This window comes from Asterias amurensis, chromosome 9 (assembly GCF_032118995.1).
Source record: "Asterias amurensis chromosome 9, ASM3211899v1".
Classification (NCBI taxonomy): domain Eukaryota; kingdom Metazoa; phylum Echinodermata; class Asteroidea; order Forcipulatida; family Asteriidae; genus Asterias; species Asterias amurensis.
In genome coordinates this window covers 14,377,966-14,394,942 of record NC_092656.1, presented here as the reverse complement: position 1 = coordinate 14,394,942, position 16,977 = coordinate 14,377,966, and the positions used below count along the sequence as shown (strand labels likewise).

Below are 16,977 nucleotides of genomic sequence, written 5' to 3'. Positions count from 1 at the left end.
TTACGACAAATTTTGGCTTCTGCGTGCGAGTACTCCACAATACTAGGCATTCTACACTTACACGTAAATGGCTAGTGCAGAAATGCGGTGCGAGCAGGTCAAGCAGGGAATCGTGATCGTAAGCGCAGAATTTGGCGATGCGGAGCCATGAAAATGAAAATGGGCCCAGGTGTAACCTCTAAGGTTTGGTTCTAGGGCCAGCTCTGTTTCTGTTATACATCATTGACATCCAGGACCAAGTGCAATCCAGTTTGAGGCTGGTTGCTTACAATGTGTCATTTATCGTGAAATACATTGCCAGGAAGATAACTGCAATGGCGCACCCACCGGGGGGGGCTCGAGCCCCCCCCCCCCCAAAGAGGGTCCCCCCCCCAAAAAAAAACAACAAAAAAAAAAAAGGGGGAGAAAGAGGGAAGGAAAGAAGAAAAGAAAAAAAATAATAATGGGGGAGGGGAGGAAGGGGAAAGGAAAAAAGAGCCGAGAGAGAAAAGTCGCAATGCATGTGTTTAGTTTTTGGTTATTTCCAGTGGAAGTATTTTCTTTTCTTCCTTTGCCATTCGCATTTTTTTCCCTGCCAAAATAACTCTTTTATCTGGGATATTCGATAATGCGAGGAGCGAGGTGAAAGATTTTGAACACATCTTATGCAATTATCCTATGACAACTCCCTTGTAATTGTGTAATTGTAACATTATCGACCCTCATACGTTTTCGAACCCCAACTTTGATTCCTGTTTACCGCGAGATTGTGCAAGCTGCACCGGTGACAGAAGCTATGCAGTTTACTCACGGTCTGTATTTTCATCAGGCTTAATCATGCTGAGAATAAAGTTTCCTGTCATTTGTTATGCTCAAACATTTATAAAATGATTGATTTTTGGTACAAATCACTAGTGCATTATTATGCAAACATTCAAATGAGTCAAAGAAACATCATTCAACCTCGAAAGTTCAAAACAAAATTACTATCAGCTAGCTAGATTGACTTTCATTCTGATTTAGTCACTAAATGGATCACGTGAGTTGGTTACTATTTGGGATTCTATGGTGTGCCAATATGGGGAAAAAATTAAAATATTTTAAGTGAAAATGACAAAAAAATTGTTTTTTGAACAACTGCATACTGTATTTAATTCCGATGAGCGTAATAAATATTAAGTCTACATTAAAGTGAAAATATCACAGATTAGTTTCTTATCTCCTGAAACCAAACATTACTGAATACTGGTCTGAAATGGGGGAAAAAGGATTGTTATGAAGTGCGAGTGCATCAAGGGGGGTGGGGTGTTTTACTATCATGCCTTATGTTATGATATCTCTGGATTCTAATATAAATATATAGTACTAGTAGCCCAAGGACAAAAATGTAATTAAGTTTGTTAAGTAGTAATTTAAAAATATTTTTGATTTATTTTGCACGCCATACTAGCTTCTCAATATTCAATAAAATACCCCCCCAATGAAAGGTGTGAAAACATATGACAATGCTCCAATGAATGTCGTGCATGCATTTATAAGCACCATTTTTGGCGGACTGTCTCTCGCAACGTAAAACCAAAACTTTAAAAATTTCAACACACCGTGGAGTGTAAGTGTAATTGTTAAAAAATTGGATAGATGATTTGAAAAAACCCATTAAGTTTTTGATTGTGAACAATTTTCCTGTTATCCTACTGAAAACACATGACACCAGGATAAGATAAGGCTACCCTTAAACTTTAAAGTTATTATTAATATTAATTAATTTTTTATTTTTATAGTTTCTAGAAGTAAGGTGGCACTTGCAGGATACGGACACTTTTGTTATAAAGGAGGCCTACAATAGTTAGTTGGTAGTTTTGTTTAGTAGATACTATACAGACATATGTACAGACACTCTTGTTATTTACACAAAATTTTCCATCAGAATTCGCACAATCGATCCTTCCACATAACCCTTTGCGTTTTCAGCAGTCGGCTGCCCACTGCTGGTGACTCCATTTACCATCGTTGAATCATTTCGACTGCGATTCCTCCCAGCAGACTCATGTGAGCTTCGTATGTTCCTCCTACATTTTGAAGACATTTTGTTCTTTCATTAGGTTGTATTACTTTTTAGTCAGACAGTTGTCAAACTTGACACTGACACTCGACAGTGGCGTGCGGACGTCCTACTTGTACGTTGCAGTACAGTAATCTGACGGTTATTTTCGCGGCACAAAAACACATTGTGGTTTTTCCGAGCACGTTTGATGTCATTGTTTTGGAATGTTCAATTTTTTTCATGAGGGTAAGACTTTTTTAGATTATTAAAATAAGTTGTTATTGTAACCCTTGCTAACTGAAATGTAATCGTATGATAACAAATAATACACCATTTAAAATAAAGAAACAAGATTAATAATATTAATAAAACCAGAAATGATTTTGTTTAAAAAAAAACCCAGAAAGAAACAAAACTCTCTGCAGTAAAAAATGGCCCGGTCCATCCAATTCAGAGGCTTGCTTGCAACCAACTATTTTTTACGTATGAAGGTTATGGTCGTCTGGATAACAGTCTGAGCCGTCCTAGGAAAATATGATTACAGATTGTAATGTTTTTATTAAAAGTATCAAACCACACATGCTGGGTTGCAGTGCTGTCTGTGATTGAAGTGGGCAGAACAGAACTTAAATTTCATGAAGGAAGCTATAAAGGAGAGTCAACATAGTCAAGAGTCAACAACTGAACAACATCAGAGCACCTCCCATGTATTGTATAGAGTAAGTCTCTGTGGAACAACAGTGAGACGGCGTCAACGTTTATTCGATGAGGTGAGCCTTTACGTATCGTAAACGAATGCTGGTCATCTCGCCACCTGACAAGCTCGCCACCAACAAAGTCGCCCCCTGCAAAGTCGCCCCCTACCCGGCTCGCCCCGGGTTGAAACAAAGTCGCCCCTGGCAATGTCGCCCCCAAACAATGTCGCCCCCCTAGCAAAGTCGCCCCCTGACAATGTCGCCCCCAGCCAATGTCGCCCCCTAGCAAAATCGGCCCCAGATGTTGTTAGGAAAAAATTAAGGCTACAATAATTATGCCTTAAAGGCTTAAAAAGTTATGGTAAAAAAATATAGTTAAAACATTTTCAGAAAAAATTCTGTATGAAGTAATTGTGCTTGTGGAAGGTCTAACCCTAACCCTAACCCTAACCCTAACCAAACCCTAACCCTAACCCTAACCCTAACCCTAAACCCTACCCTAACCCTAACCCTAACCCTAACCCTAACCCTAACCCTTAACTATTTTCTGGGGGCGACTTTGCTAGGGTGGCGACATTGGCTGGGGGCGACATTGTCAGGGGCGACTTAGCCAGGGGGCGACATTGTTTGGGGGCGACATTGTCAGGGGGCGACTTTGCAGGGGGCGACTTTGCAGGGTGCGACTTTGTTGGTGGCGAGCTTGCTAGGTGGCGAGATGACCAGCCCCCTCGTAAACGTATGCCTGGTTCACTCACTGACGTCTCGTACATATCCTGGTGTCATGTGTTTTCAGTAGGATAACAGGAAAATTGTTCACAATCAAAAACTATATTTTTTTCAAATCATCTGTCCAATTTTTTAACAATAACACTTTCACTTCATGGTGTGTTGAAATTTTCAAAGTTTGGGTTTTACGTTGCGAGAGACAGTCCGCCATTAACAGTGCTTATGCATGCACGACACTGGAGCAATGTCATATGTTTTCACACCTTTCATTGGTTGGTATTTTATTGAATATTCAGAAGCTAGTATAACGTGTAAAATAAATCAAAAATATTATTCAATTACTACTTAACAAATTTAATTACATTTTTGTCCTAAGGCATTATGGCTACTTTATTAGAATCCAGAGTATATCATAGGCATGAAAGTAAAACACCCCACCCCCCCCCCCCCCCGATGCACTCACACTTCATAACAATCCGTTTTCCCCCATTTCAGACCAGTAATTTTATGTTTCAGGAGATAAGAAACCAATCTATGGTATTTTCTCTTTAATGTAGACTTAATATTTATAATGCTTATCGGAATTTATTACAGTATGCATGAGTAAATCAAAAAAAAATTTTTTGTCATTTACTTAAAATATTTTAATATTTTCCCCACATTTGCACACCATAGAATCCCAAATAGTAACAACCTCACGTGATCCATCTAGTGACTAAGGCAGAATGAAACTCAATCTAGCAGATAGTAATTTTGTTTTGAACTTTCGAGGTTGGATGATGTTTCTTTGACTCATTTGAATGTTGGCATAATAATGCACTAGTGATTAGTACCAAAAATCAATCATTTTATAAATGTTTGAGCATAACCAGGGACAGGAAACTTTATTCTCAGCATGATTAAGCCTGATGAAAATACAGACCGTGAGTAAACTGCATAGCTTCTGTCACCGGTGCAGCTTGCACAATTTTGAGATAAACGGGAATCAAAGTTGGGGACCGAAAACATATGAGGGTCGATAACGTATGACGCTACGATACATGTACTCAGGCGAGCAAGCAAACGTTTACCAATAATAATCAACTTTAATTTTAAGTTTATTATTAGTTCTGACGCCTGTATATGACTGTATTAATTACTGAATATTATGTTTCACCATTTTTGCATGGATGGAGCTTGAGATGGAGGTAGAGTTCCTTGCTCTCTCAATATCATGTTCATGGTTAAAAGTTAGCTCCATGGGCATGGTTTAGGGCCTAAATAATCATGTTAAAATTAAAGACACTGGACACTATATATTGGCATTGGTAATTGTCAAAGACCTGTCTTTTTCCTGTAATGTAATGTAATATAACTAACACATCTCAACATATGCATAATTTCGTTCCAGACCTCAAAGACAAAATCAAATTACTTCTTTCTCGAAAACTACGGTACTTCAGAGGGAGCCGTTACTCTCAATGTTTTTTACTATCATCTCTCCCCATTACTCGTGATGGTAAATAACTTATAACTGCAGCAGCCGATTTCAAGAAACTTTACGCAACTGTGTAAGTCCCGCAACATATTATAGCGCAAGCAGTGAGTACCGTACTACCTAGTAAGAGCAAGGACCATGGATCATACGGTATGGTATACCTTAATTGTGATATTCCTGCGTGGCTGATTTTGTTAGTTGTTGAAAGACGAAAGGCATTTTGGGAAGGAACAAGGGGCATTTGTAAGCCCATTTTCTATCTGTACCAGCTGCTCCCACAATACAGAAGAATAATCTATGCTAAACCAAAACTATGTTCTGTATTTTGCAGGATCAGGATGAGCACTACCACCTATAAAAGACGATAGCTACGTAGGATGGAGCAAGTAGCCGAACATGTTGCACAAGAACTTCTTGAGATGAATAGTCAAGCCAGACTAGCGAGTACTGCAGCTTACTTCAAAGAATCCGAAGCTCAAGTAGAGATACTTCAGCTTCAAGCTCAGACTGATCAGCTGCAGAAATCAACAATCTTGTCTACACAAGACAGTATCCATGATAGCCTTGCAACGCAGTTACTCAACAACATGGCAAGGTTGCAGCATGAACCTAAACATTTGATTCCAGATCAGCCATCGCAACAACAGATCTCAAGGTCACCTTCAACCACAGTCCATCAAACTTTGGGTTTTCATGGGAACAGCAGCAATGTCACTTTTCATGACAACAGAAACTCCAATTTCAACAACGCACATAATGGTGACATCATGAACCCAGATTTGATAGAAACCAATAAGAACCAACAGGAAGCAAACGGTCAAAATGATGATGTATTAGTTGAAGATTCTCTCCCTACCTTGTTTTATGTCACGACGCTGGAGGAAGCCAATGAGGCTGTTCATAAATTTGAGAAAGAAACAGGAACCAAGTACACCTGTTATAAAAACACTGCAGGATTTGGAAATACTGGTAAATATTTTAAGTTTGAGAAATGTTTTGGAAAGGAAGACGGGCCTGATACTTCAGGAAGATAAATGGAGGCAACAACCATCATGCCTGTGGTCATTGCCTTTGGGTCCCTCAAAATGTCCAGTAGAATTTCAGGTCTCCCTTTGTAAAGGAGCCCATAATACAAGGAAAAAACCATTGCCCTTACAAGAATGAATTATCAGGCCATGAGAGATACTGACACTATTACTGATACAATAATGCTATTTTAAAGGCACTGGCCTGGACACTTGGTAATTACTCAACAGAATTGTTAACATAAAAATTTACTTGGTAACGAGGAATGGACGAGCTGTTGATAGCATAAAACATTATGAGAAACAGCTTCCTCAGAATTTATATAGGTTTTGAGAAAGAAGTAATTTTTTACTAAAATATTTGAATTTATTTCGAGACCTCAGCTGAAGTGTTCGAAAGCACAAAACTTGTGCGACAAGGGTGTTTTTTCGTCCATTAATTCTCTCACCAACTTCAACGACCAAATGAGTTCAAATTTCCTCAGGTTTGTTATTTTATGCGTATATTCAGATAGTGAGCAGACTGGTTTTGACAATTATGTGATGCTTTTCACTGGCTTTTGAAGTACAAAAGAGGAAAACTTCTTGATTACAATGGCTGGAAATTGTGCAAGGTAAAAAGAATTGCTCACTGGAAAACAAAGGCTAAAGATATTGTCATGATTTTCCTATAATTTTGAATTTCAAAAATTGGGAAAATCTCAAGGCCCAATATTGTGGTTACTTACAGCATCATTTGTCGACTGTTGTTTATTAACCCAACATTCTTATGTTCTCTCTTTTTTCTCTCTCTGATAGAATACAAGGTGGAAAAACCTCACAAGATTTACTTTGAAGAGAGGTCAGTGGACCTTTGTGGCTTTGGGATTCCTTACGATGGAATTCCTTTTGTAAACATCGGTAAGAAGGTGATGGACTGTGAGTATGGCATTGACCGATGTGTAGCAGCTAAAAGGAAATACATGGAACGTCATGTAAGTATGTCATCAAATTATAAAGGTTTTCAGATTGAGAACCATTGATTTTCTCTTTTGGTAAAAGGATGACAATTAGGACGACAGATTTCTCAATATTGAGAACTATACATTCCAATCAGGCTGACTGTTTTTCTAAATTTGTAATATTCAAATCTCATGTGGAGAAAAGATTTTAATCAGGCAAACATTTTCTGATTTTTTGATTGGCTTATAACCTCTTTTGAGAAATGGATTCCGATCAGGCGCACAGGTTTTTTGATTGGTAAATATTCAAATTGTCATTTGGAGAAAGGATTTCAACATGTTCAATCGGGCAAACATTTCCTGATTGGGTAGCTGGCTTATTACCTTTTTGGAGGAATGGATTCCAATTAGGGTGACAGGTAAATCTGATTGGTGAATATTCAAATTGTCAATTGGAAAAGGGATTTCAATCTGGCAATATTTCCTGATTGGGTACCATTTGTAACCTCTGGAAGTTCAATAGGGTTCCTGACTATCTTAATTGTGTATAGCCTTGCTCAAGGCAGTCGCATTATTCGCTCCGAAAAGACGCAGCTGTAAACCCACCCGCCGTATACCCTGTGCATGGTGTGTGCGATCACACCGAATGACCCACCCGTATACACACTGTCACATCGCACGAATACTGTTCACACAAGTCATCGCACTCGTACACCACTAACCGCACGCGGAGGCAGTCAGGCCGACAGCCTTGTCGGGTCTGTATCTTCCCGTTTTAAAGTGTTGTATTGAAAAATTTCCAATAGTGGACGAAATTGGGGGGGGGGGCTCTAGGATATGCTAGTATGCAGCTCATGAATATGTATATCGTTCGTCACACCTATCAGACAACACAGGATGTGAGGCAAATGAATTATTCATTTTGACGTCCAATCACACACGCCTATCATGCTCGCTGAGCGTCCGTGGTGGTGGTGTGTGATGATGTAGACATGTCTCATCTTTCGCGGGCATTATGGTAATGAGCTGACCGTGGGAACTCTTCGCTTATTATAGTAATGAGGTCAGTGGCTTCAACACAGACCCTACAAGGCTGTCGGCCTGACGGCCTCCGCATGCGGATAGTGTACGGGGGCATCGTGTCGTGCGATGTTACGCACAGTGAATACGGGTGGGTTTTACGCACAGTGAATATGGGTGGGTTTTTATACAGCGGCGGTCTTTTTTCGGAGTGAATAATTCGACTGCCTTGAGCAAGGCTAAATTGTGTACCATTAATTGTATACCCTCTTGAGAAAGGATTTCAATTAAGCAAACAGGGACTGTTCCTGATTGGGTATCATTTATAACCTCTTACTATCATGGAGAAAACATTTCATTCAGTCTGACAGATTTCCCGATTGGGGACCATGAATATCCTCATTTGGAGAAAAGGTTTTCAATCAGGCTAACAGGATACCCAATTGGGAAGCTTTCATTATCTCATTTGGAGAAAGGCTTGAGTCAGGCCAACATATTTGCCAGATCTGATCTGATGTCCTTACCTCATCAAGTGGAAAGGATACCAATCAGGCAGACATTGTGACTGACAGGATAGTTTGATTGACTAAGTGTTAACCAAAATAATAGGCCATTGTTCTTGTCAAATCATTCTTAAATATGTGTCATACTCCAAAGCAGTAGTTTTTCTGGCTACCTTCTGAAAACTGAAAACTTAATTGCTTGACTTCTTGTGAAGCTCAAGCCCCTTCATTGTAAAAGTAGTGTTGATGTTCAGCATGTATTGTTCAATTCAATTCTTTACTAACATCAGCAATACAAGTTGTGCTTTATATGTTTGTCTTTGTAATTAAAAATTTAGGCCATGTTGTCACAATGATACAAGGTAATGTACAATGTATTGATGCATGTGTTTTTATTTGTTTTTGTATGACAGCTGTCAGATGTAACGATTAGAAGAAGACCGTTAGCTCAAGAGCGCACCAAGAAAATAAAATGTAAAGCCCAGATCCGCATGAAAGAAATCTTCAAATATCCAGAATTTAAGGTAATCATTAGCATAAAATAACAAGCCTGTGAAAATTTGGGTCAATTAGTCATCGAAGTTTGAGAAAATGATGAAAGAAAAAACACCCTTGTTGGACAAATTTGTGTGCTTTCAGATAGGAACGAAAGACTTCTAGCTAGAAGTCTTTAATTTTTAGTGAGAAATTACTTCTTTCTCAAAAACAATGTTACTAAATTTATAATGGGAGTCGTTTCCCACAATGTTTTATACTACTAAGAGCTCTCCAATGCTCGTTACCAAGTCAGTTTATAAGTTCAAATTTGTTTTGAGTAATTACCAAACGTGTACCTTTAATAAACCATTCCCATGAAAAAGTGTAAATTGCACTACACCTAGCGCAGGCGCACTAACATTTTGGTTCTTAAAATGAGGGAACATCGCTGTGTTTCGGATGGTGTGGCTATTGACTACATGTATGTGATGCAGACTTGAATGTGCATCTGCTAATAATAGTGCACACATCTCTACAGCGTTTGGCAACCAATAGGGTCTACCTGGACGCATGCGTGAATATCTCTACAATCCCTGTATACTCCCCAGGGAGCTGAGATGGTTTGAGGAGTAAATTAAAGGAACACGTTGCCTTGGATCGGTCGAGTTGGTCTTTGAAAAGCGTTTGTAACCGTTTTTTATAAAATGCATATGGGTAGAAAGATGTTGTAAAAGTAGAATACAATGATCCACACAAACATGCCTCGAAATTGCGTGGTTTTCCTTTTACCTCGTCGACTAACACGTCGGCCATTTATGGGGGTCAAAATTTTGACTCCCATAAATGGCCGACCATGTTAGTTTGCACAGTAGAAGGAAAACCACGCAATTTCGAGGCAAACTTGTGTGGATCATTGTATTCTACTTTTAAAACATCTTTCCAACCATATGCATTTTATAAAAAACGGTTACAAACGCTTTTGTTTTGACCAACTCGTCCGATCCAAGGCAACGTGTTCCTTTAAGGCCCAGTGACAAGGGGTGATATCTTGAAGCCCTTTGAGACACCCGTAGGGAGTGAAAAAGCGCTATATAAAAACTCAATATTATTATTAATATAATTTGCATATTTCATGGAAAGGGTCTATTGTAAGGGGTTTCTCAAGGCAATCTGGGCCTTATTTTACGCTTTTGCTCAATGCGAAATTCTGCACTTTACAGCTCCCTGCAAGCGCATAACTTTACAGTAAGCAGTAGTGCTGGGCGAATAGTGAAATTTTGTTATTCGGATACCGCTGGCCAACTATCCGAAATTAACCGGATATTCGAATATTTTTTTTTCGCCGCTAGAGGGCGCTATTTAAAAAAAAAAAAAAAAAAAAAAAATTGTTTTTGCCTCTAGAGGGCGCTGTTCATTTGTGAATGAGATCTTATGGGCGGATTGATATTAGTTTCAGACAGTGTCGCTCGGTTCATTCATAAAAATGACCGGATCTAATTTAAAGATGGCGATTTGCTATTTCTTTTGATCGTGATTGACTCTACGTGAAGGAAAACTTTTGTAATCTTTGAACAAATTACGTCAGAAATGTCATTGTTTTAACTCTTCATGGAGGTAAGCATAGTTAAATACTTAATATATGCTGTTTTATGTTGTCTTAATAGAAGTTTCATAAGGATTCAGACAAAACATTCATATCAGTTGTCGCCCGACGTCCGCGGATATTCGGATATTAAAGAATATCCGGTTACTCGGTTGTAATTACAGAATTATCCGGTTTGTGAGTAGGTATTCACGCCCTATGCGGATATCCGGTTAAGAAAAAAAAGGCATTCGCGGTTACGGATAGGAAAACCTATTCGCCATTAACCGGATATTCGAATAATTCGCCCAGGCCTATAGTAAGCAGAACCTTAAAATTGGGTGCTGGTTGTTGATTTTGTGGTTTTGTTGGGGTTTTTATCGGGGCGGGGGGGGGGGGGGGGGAGGAAGGAGCAGTGGCTACATGTAGGTGAATTAGCATAGATTCCCCTTATATTAGGAAAAGTCAACAGCTTGGGCGATATCTCGATATTATCGGAAAATCGTGATACCATTTCTTAAACGATTACCAATATGGTCTAGATTTTTTTTAAATTGAATTATCGGCAAATCGTGGTTTTGATGAAGTATCATGATTTATTCCCTAATTGAGACAATGGGCTGTTTAAAAAAATAAAAAGTCCCAGAACCAACCGCAAGATTCCCCCAATTGATCCCGAAATTACAGGGTTTCTTTGAAAAAAAAAAAAAACATCAAAGTCTTTAGCGCCCGGGCGGTCTAACACACTACAGAAGCAATTCAATTGTGTAAGTTTCCCTCTGTGTGTGGAGCCGGCCGTGTGTCACAAAATGAAAACCACTTTGGGATCATAACACAAACCACAACCCATCAGAAGTCACCACATGTTCATTATGGATGCTTTATAGCACAATATGCACACATGTAAGAACAGTCATGTGCAGTACACACTTAAAACGACACTTTATGTCAGTATGTGTGTGTAACTGAAAGGCCCAGGTTTTTACACGATGGGTAGACAGTACACCCGACAGATGTACATGTGTACTGATCGATTTATAGAGTATTAAAATTTGGCAACGTACATGTAAGATGTCGAGTTCAAATATGAATCACCATATAATCAAATATCGCGATATTTTTTGGACGATACATCGTGGGATAATAAAAGCAATATCGCCCAAGCTTATATGCAAATAAACTGTTCATTCAAGACACCGTACACTATTGGTAATTGTCAAATACCAGTCTTCTCACTTGGTGTACATATCTCAACATAGGCATAAAATAACAAACCTGTGAAAATTTGAGCTCAATTGGTTGTTTAAGTTGCAAGAGAATAATGGAAGAAAAAAACACCCTTGTTGCACAGAGGGGGCTTTTGGATACTTGATTTCAAGGCCTCAAAATATATTTCTGAGGTCTCAAAATCGAATTCAAATATTTTAGTGAGAAATTGATTCTTTCTCGAAAACTACATTATTTCAGAGGGAGTCGTTTCTCACAATGTTTTATACTATCAACAGCTCTCCATTAGTCAGTACCAAGTAAGGTTTTATGCTAATAATTATTTTGAGTAATTACTATTATACCATTGGTGTCCAGTGCCTTTAAACCAAATAGTTATGCTGTAATGCCTTGTTTTTAACAGATCTCCATTGACACATCCTCTAGGAAGAAGAAAGTCAATTTGTCCATAGCTCTAAGGGAAGCTCTCAAAAGTGGATCAGTTAAGGGTGAAAAAAGAATCTATATTCAGTTGCCGAGAATATCAGATCACAAGAATCATCCGCTGGGAGAGGATGCAGTCAAAGAGGTTCGTCAATCAGGAAAATGTAACTGGTTATAGAATTGTTTAAAAAAATGGGGTTGGAAAATGTTTGAACTTGAAGAAGGTAAACTATTGGTCAAAGTGCTTTATTGCATTTTTCATGTTTTCTGAATTGAAGCTGAAGAATACCTCATGACTCTTATGAATGCTGATGCTAATAATTCTTTCTTTCTTACCTCTAATAAAAGTACTCTCTGTAGTCTGTAATTGTTTTAGTATAAGAGAGATAACCCTGCCTTTCTTGATGATAAAGCCAGCCATAATTACAAGAAAAACGATAAGGGAAACTGACTGGGTAAATTTTAAAATGATTTTGGGGGGTGAACAAAAAATTAACTAGAGTGGGATTCGTACCAATGACCTCTGGGTTAACCGCCAACATAGGGCTAGATAGCTTAGTTTGTAGAGCGCCGGCACGTTAATCCGGAGGTCGTTGGTTCGAATTCCACTCTAGTCAATTCTTTGTTCGCCCCAAAATACTTACAAGAAATTAACCAAGTTTTGATTGACTATAGGATGAAAACTTCCATCTTGATCCTAAACAGGAAGAACTGGCTTTAAATCATGTTTATGGTTGACTTTCTCAGGTGAAACCATCATTGTCTGGAAAACAAGCATTGAAAGAGGTGAATGCACTAAGCTGGGATCTCTTCATTCAACAGTTTGGCAATGTTGTTGAACATGGACAAGTTGTTGCCTCTGCTGCCTGGGCTATGAGACCCTTTGTTAACATGAAGGCATTGCATAGAGCTTTCTGTGAATACTTGGACTCAATGACACATGCAGGTTAATGTCTATATTGTTCCCTTATATCACTCTCAGAGAAAAGACTTTATATGTTGTAAATATTTGAAGCCCTTTTTTGGAAATGGTATAATATTACAGTGTAGTTAATCATTTATGTGGAATGACCATAGGAAGTGCATGACGGGTTGGATGCAACAATTGCATTCACTGGTATCTACAACATTCTGTAATGTGAGGCACTATTCAAATTTAAATGACAGCTTCATTATATTCTTTTTCACATGGAAACTCAAAAATAAGAAACTTACTCTTTTGAAAGATTTCTTTCATTATCTTAGTAAGGCTTGCTTAACTTAACTTCTCACAATGATGTCGTCATCATAGTAATGGGAGACTTTCGGACGCTTGGTGGCAGCAGACTTACCAGGTAAAATCCATTGTTCTCGGTCATGTGCGCACGCTCAGAACTACGTAAACAATGGAAATTTACCTGGTAAGTCTGCTGCCACCTAGCGCTCCAAAGTCTCCCATTGCAGTTGGTTTGATGATTGAACCAATGTAATATTAGAAATAAATAAACAGAATATTTATTTGTTAAAGCTGTTACAGGAACCATGGTTGAAATATTGAAGTGTAAGCTTATTGAGATTATTTAAACAATAGTTGTTTTCTTTTGTCATGTTTGTAGGGAAAGAGGCCTTAATCCGATGTTACCCTAACCTACAACCCACCTCACCGAGAGTCTTATCATCTGATACATCTTGTGAGTTTCATAAACTTGGACTCCATTTACTATCAGCTGAAGAATCCTCACTACTGACGCAGCTAAACTCCAAATATAGACACAACTTTCACTTCCCATTCATTGTTTGTATGCAAGAATTGAATAAAGAAATGTTTTTCACCGAGCTACAAAAAAGGACACAGAACTCCCGTGAGACTGAAGCGCTGAATGCTATGAAGGAAATCAAGAAAATCGCATGGCATCGAATACTCAATCGATTACGGATAAAAACATTTGCAGCTTCACAGAAATTGTGTGAAGTGAAGCAGAATACTTAGGAAAGTTGAATTCTTCTTGCCAGGAACAGAATACGAGAGTGGATTGCCAAAGAGGATGAGAGTCATGTGCCAGGGAAGGGGCAATTAGTCCAGTCAACAAGTGCCTCGCACACATCTTTCCAGGGAAGCGATTTTTTAAAGTTAAAACTTGTGCCAAAGATATTTCATGACAAACATACATTTTGTGACTGTTTGGTCGCAACAGTCATTCCTAATTTTGTACAAACCCTGGATCCTCCTGTGCTTTTAATTGGCAAAATGAGAAGTATTTTAAAACTAATTAGGCTCTGCATTCACCCATTCTGTAAAAAAAGTGAGTGCGCACAACATATATTTTTTTTGTTCTTCCAAGTGCCTGAATACAATTTTTGAGTTTGAAAAAAGACGCTTCAGTTTTTTTATGTCTGTAAAATGCAAGATCATTGTTATAGTTTGTCCTGAGAATAATCTGCTTAATAGAATTGTCATTAACCAAGCTGGGCCCAATTTTATAGAGCTGCTAAGCACAAAAGTCTGCTTAGCATGAAATTTCTTCCTTGATAAAAACAGGATTACCAAAAAAATTTCCATTTGATGGATGTTGCCCGTTACTGGTATTCAGCTGTTGTTGGCTTATCCTGAAAACCACATGGAAATTTGGTTGGAAAACCTGTTTTTATGACATTCTGAAGGCAAAAATTTCATGCTTAGCAAATTTTTGTGCTTAGCAGCTCTATGAAATTGGGGCCCTGGTATGGCTGTCTGAAATATGATATGATAGCGGGAGTGGCCTTACCATGTTTACTATTACCGTCATGTTTATCAATCCTAACTCTTGCAATTATCATTCATATTTTTTGCCAATTTCATCATACAATTATGCAATTTCACCATTTTGGTCAGCAATTGTTTTCCTTTTTATCTGTTTTGCATTTACATCACCTAATTTGGGCAATTTTGGTTTGAAATATTAGTTTCAGTTGTTGAAATTTGGGGTTTACATGTTGCATTCACATGCATTTCCTGTGTCCCAGGGAAATCTGTCCGCACGAGATTCTGTCTCGCATTATTGGAAACTTAACGGAGGCTGAAAGAGAATGATTCAAAAGAGGGCGCTGTCAGAAGTAGTTTGTACACAGTTAGCCGTAATGGGGGAACATGATATCCTACCCACAAGCACTTTGATTATTCAATTCTGCAATTCCATATTGGTTTTTTTTTTTTTGTGAGCAAGTTCCGAAACCTAGCTTGTCGGCAATTTCACCAAGTTCTTCCCAGTGTGGCAATTCACTGTTCTACAGTTTGCTGCTTACTATAGTTTTCGTGAAGATTCAGCCGTAGTACAACTTGCTCTGTTCATTTGATTGAATGTCCATACTATTTTGTTATTCACTTCTGGTAGTTTCACAACTTATAATGTAAACCAGTTTCAAGAAACTACTGCGGGTAGGGTTTTATCGAGTGTTAACATCTATTTTATATAATAATGATATATTTGTGTCTTCATAAAATCCATAAATCACACTGCTTGTGCGATAATGGCGTATCCGCTACGCTTGGTCAAAATAAGTGAGAGAATGCAGCTGCCCGACCTAGGAGATCCCACTGGTGACTGGTATCAAATCTCTGCAATTGAGAGAATGCAGCTGCCCGACCTAGGAGATCCCACTGGTGACTGGTATAAAATCTCTGCAATTGAGGCCATTTCAAGTTTTAAATATATAAATTATTTTATTAACAACTTACTTTATCTGTTTCTGAAAAATTGCTTTTGAAGTTTATTAAAATGATCAATCCTGTTTCTAAAAATGAGAAACACTTGAGTTCATTAGGGTCAAAATCAGACAATTTGAAAATATTGATCCTTAAACATGTTAAAGACAATGGACACGTTTGGTAATTGTCAAAGACCAGTCTTCTCACTTGGTGTATCTCAACATATTCAAACACCTTTGTCACATGAAGTTGTGTGCTTTCAGATGCTTGATTTTGAGACCTCAAATTCTCAATCTGAGGTCTCGAAATCGAATTCGTGGAAAATTACTTCTTTCTGGAAGACTAAGTTACTTCAGAGGGAGCCGTTTCTCACAATGTTTTATAATATCAACAGCTCTCCATTGCTTGTTACCAAGTAATTTTTTATACTAACAACTATTCTGAGTAAATACCAATAGTGTCTACTGCCTTTAAAGACAGCGGACACTATTGGTAATTGTCAAAGACCAGTCTTCTCACTTGGTGTATCTCAACATATGCATAAAGTAACAAACCTGTGAAAATTTGAGCTCAATCGGTCATCGAAGTTGCGAGATAATAGTGAAAGTAAAAACACCCTTCTCACACGGAGTTGTGTGCTTTCAGATGGTTGATTTCGAGACCTCAAGTTCTAAATCTGTTCTGAAATCAAATTCGTGGAAAATTACTCCTTTCTCGAAAACTAGGTTACTTCAGAGGGAGCCGTTTCTCACAATGTTTTATACTGTCAACCTCTCCCCATTACTTGTTACCAAGTAAGTTTTTATGCTAAAAATTATTTTGAGTAATTACCAATAGTGTCCACTGCCTTTAATCCAAAGGACAAAACTGTTCAAGATGGAGGGTCTGCTGAAAGAATATCTTAAAAATTTGTAGTGAAGCAAAATTATTAAAATGGAAGTTTTTCACCATGACCTTCATACGTAACAGTTTTGAGCAAATCTATGAACAATCATTTCAATACTACTGTATCAACGTTGTGTACACCCTTTAATAATGGCCATCACATCTTTCCACAAATAAGTTGTCTTAAGAAATTGTTCAAAGGCCATCTTAATTATAAAGTTGAATCACTTGAGAAAAAGTAAAAGAAAACAATGTGAAATGTAACCTCACTAAATTAAAATTCATCCTGATTAAATTAAAGTTGATTCA

At 38.1% G+C, this 16,977-nt stretch overlaps 2 protein-coding genes across 6 annotated transcripts in view; one reads left to right on the top strand and one right to left on the bottom strand.

The window, feature by feature from the left end:
- The window catches only part of LOC139941693 (structural maintenance of chromosomes protein 5-like), a 35,670-nt gene extending 33,504 nt beyond the window's left edge, over positions 1-2,166 (bottom strand). Inside the window, exon 1 of one of the 2 annotated variants that reach the window (XM_071938296.1) lies at positions 1,890-2,166. In XM_071938296.1, coding sequence (XP_071794397.1) covers positions 1,890-2,065 — 176 coding nt within the window. In that variant the 5' untranslated portion in view covers positions 2,066-2,166. The remainder of the gene's footprint in view (positions 1-1,889) is intronic. The other variant, XM_071938297.1, reaches the window with a different exon arrangement.
- LOC139941695 (uncharacterized) lies at positions 2,166-14,090 on the top strand. 4 transcript variants are annotated; one of them, XM_071938298.1, is made up of 8 exons: positions 2,166-2,269; positions 2,590-2,793; positions 5,253-5,890; positions 6,745-6,920; positions 8,824-8,934; positions 12,100-12,264; positions 12,867-13,065; positions 13,715-14,090. In XM_071938298.1, the coding sequence occupies exons 3-8, from the start codon at positions 5,299-5,301 to the stop codon at positions 14,086-14,088; spliced, it is 1,617 nt and encodes a 538-aa protein (XP_071794399.1). In that variant the 5' UTR covers positions 2,166-2,269; positions 2,590-2,793; positions 5,253-5,298; the 3' UTR covers positions 14,089-14,090. The 4 variants fall into 4 exon arrangements, with proteins under 4 accessions (XP_071794399.1, XP_071794400.1, XP_071794401.1 ...); XM_071938299.1 differs by having other exon boundaries at positions 2,179-2,269; positions 2,617-2,793; XM_071938300.1 differs by lacking the exon at positions 2,166-2,269 and having other exon boundaries at positions 2,512-2,742.
- Positions 14,091-16,977: the final 2,887 nt, after the last annotated feature.

Bases quoted from the DNA above. Each gene is read 5' to 3' on its own strand.
- LOC139941695 (XM_071938298.1), top strand. From the start codon at position 5,299: ATGGAGCAAGTAGCCGAACATGTTGCACAAGAACTTCTTGAGATGAAT. The intron at 6,921-8,823 runs GTAAGTATGTCA...TTTGTATGACAG, and splicing joins GGAAATACATGGAACGTCAT to CTGTCAGATGTAACGATTAG. The intron at 8,935-12,099 runs GTAATCATTAGC...TGTTTTTAACAG, and splicing joins TCAAATATCCAGAATTTAAG to ATCTCCATTGACACATCCTC.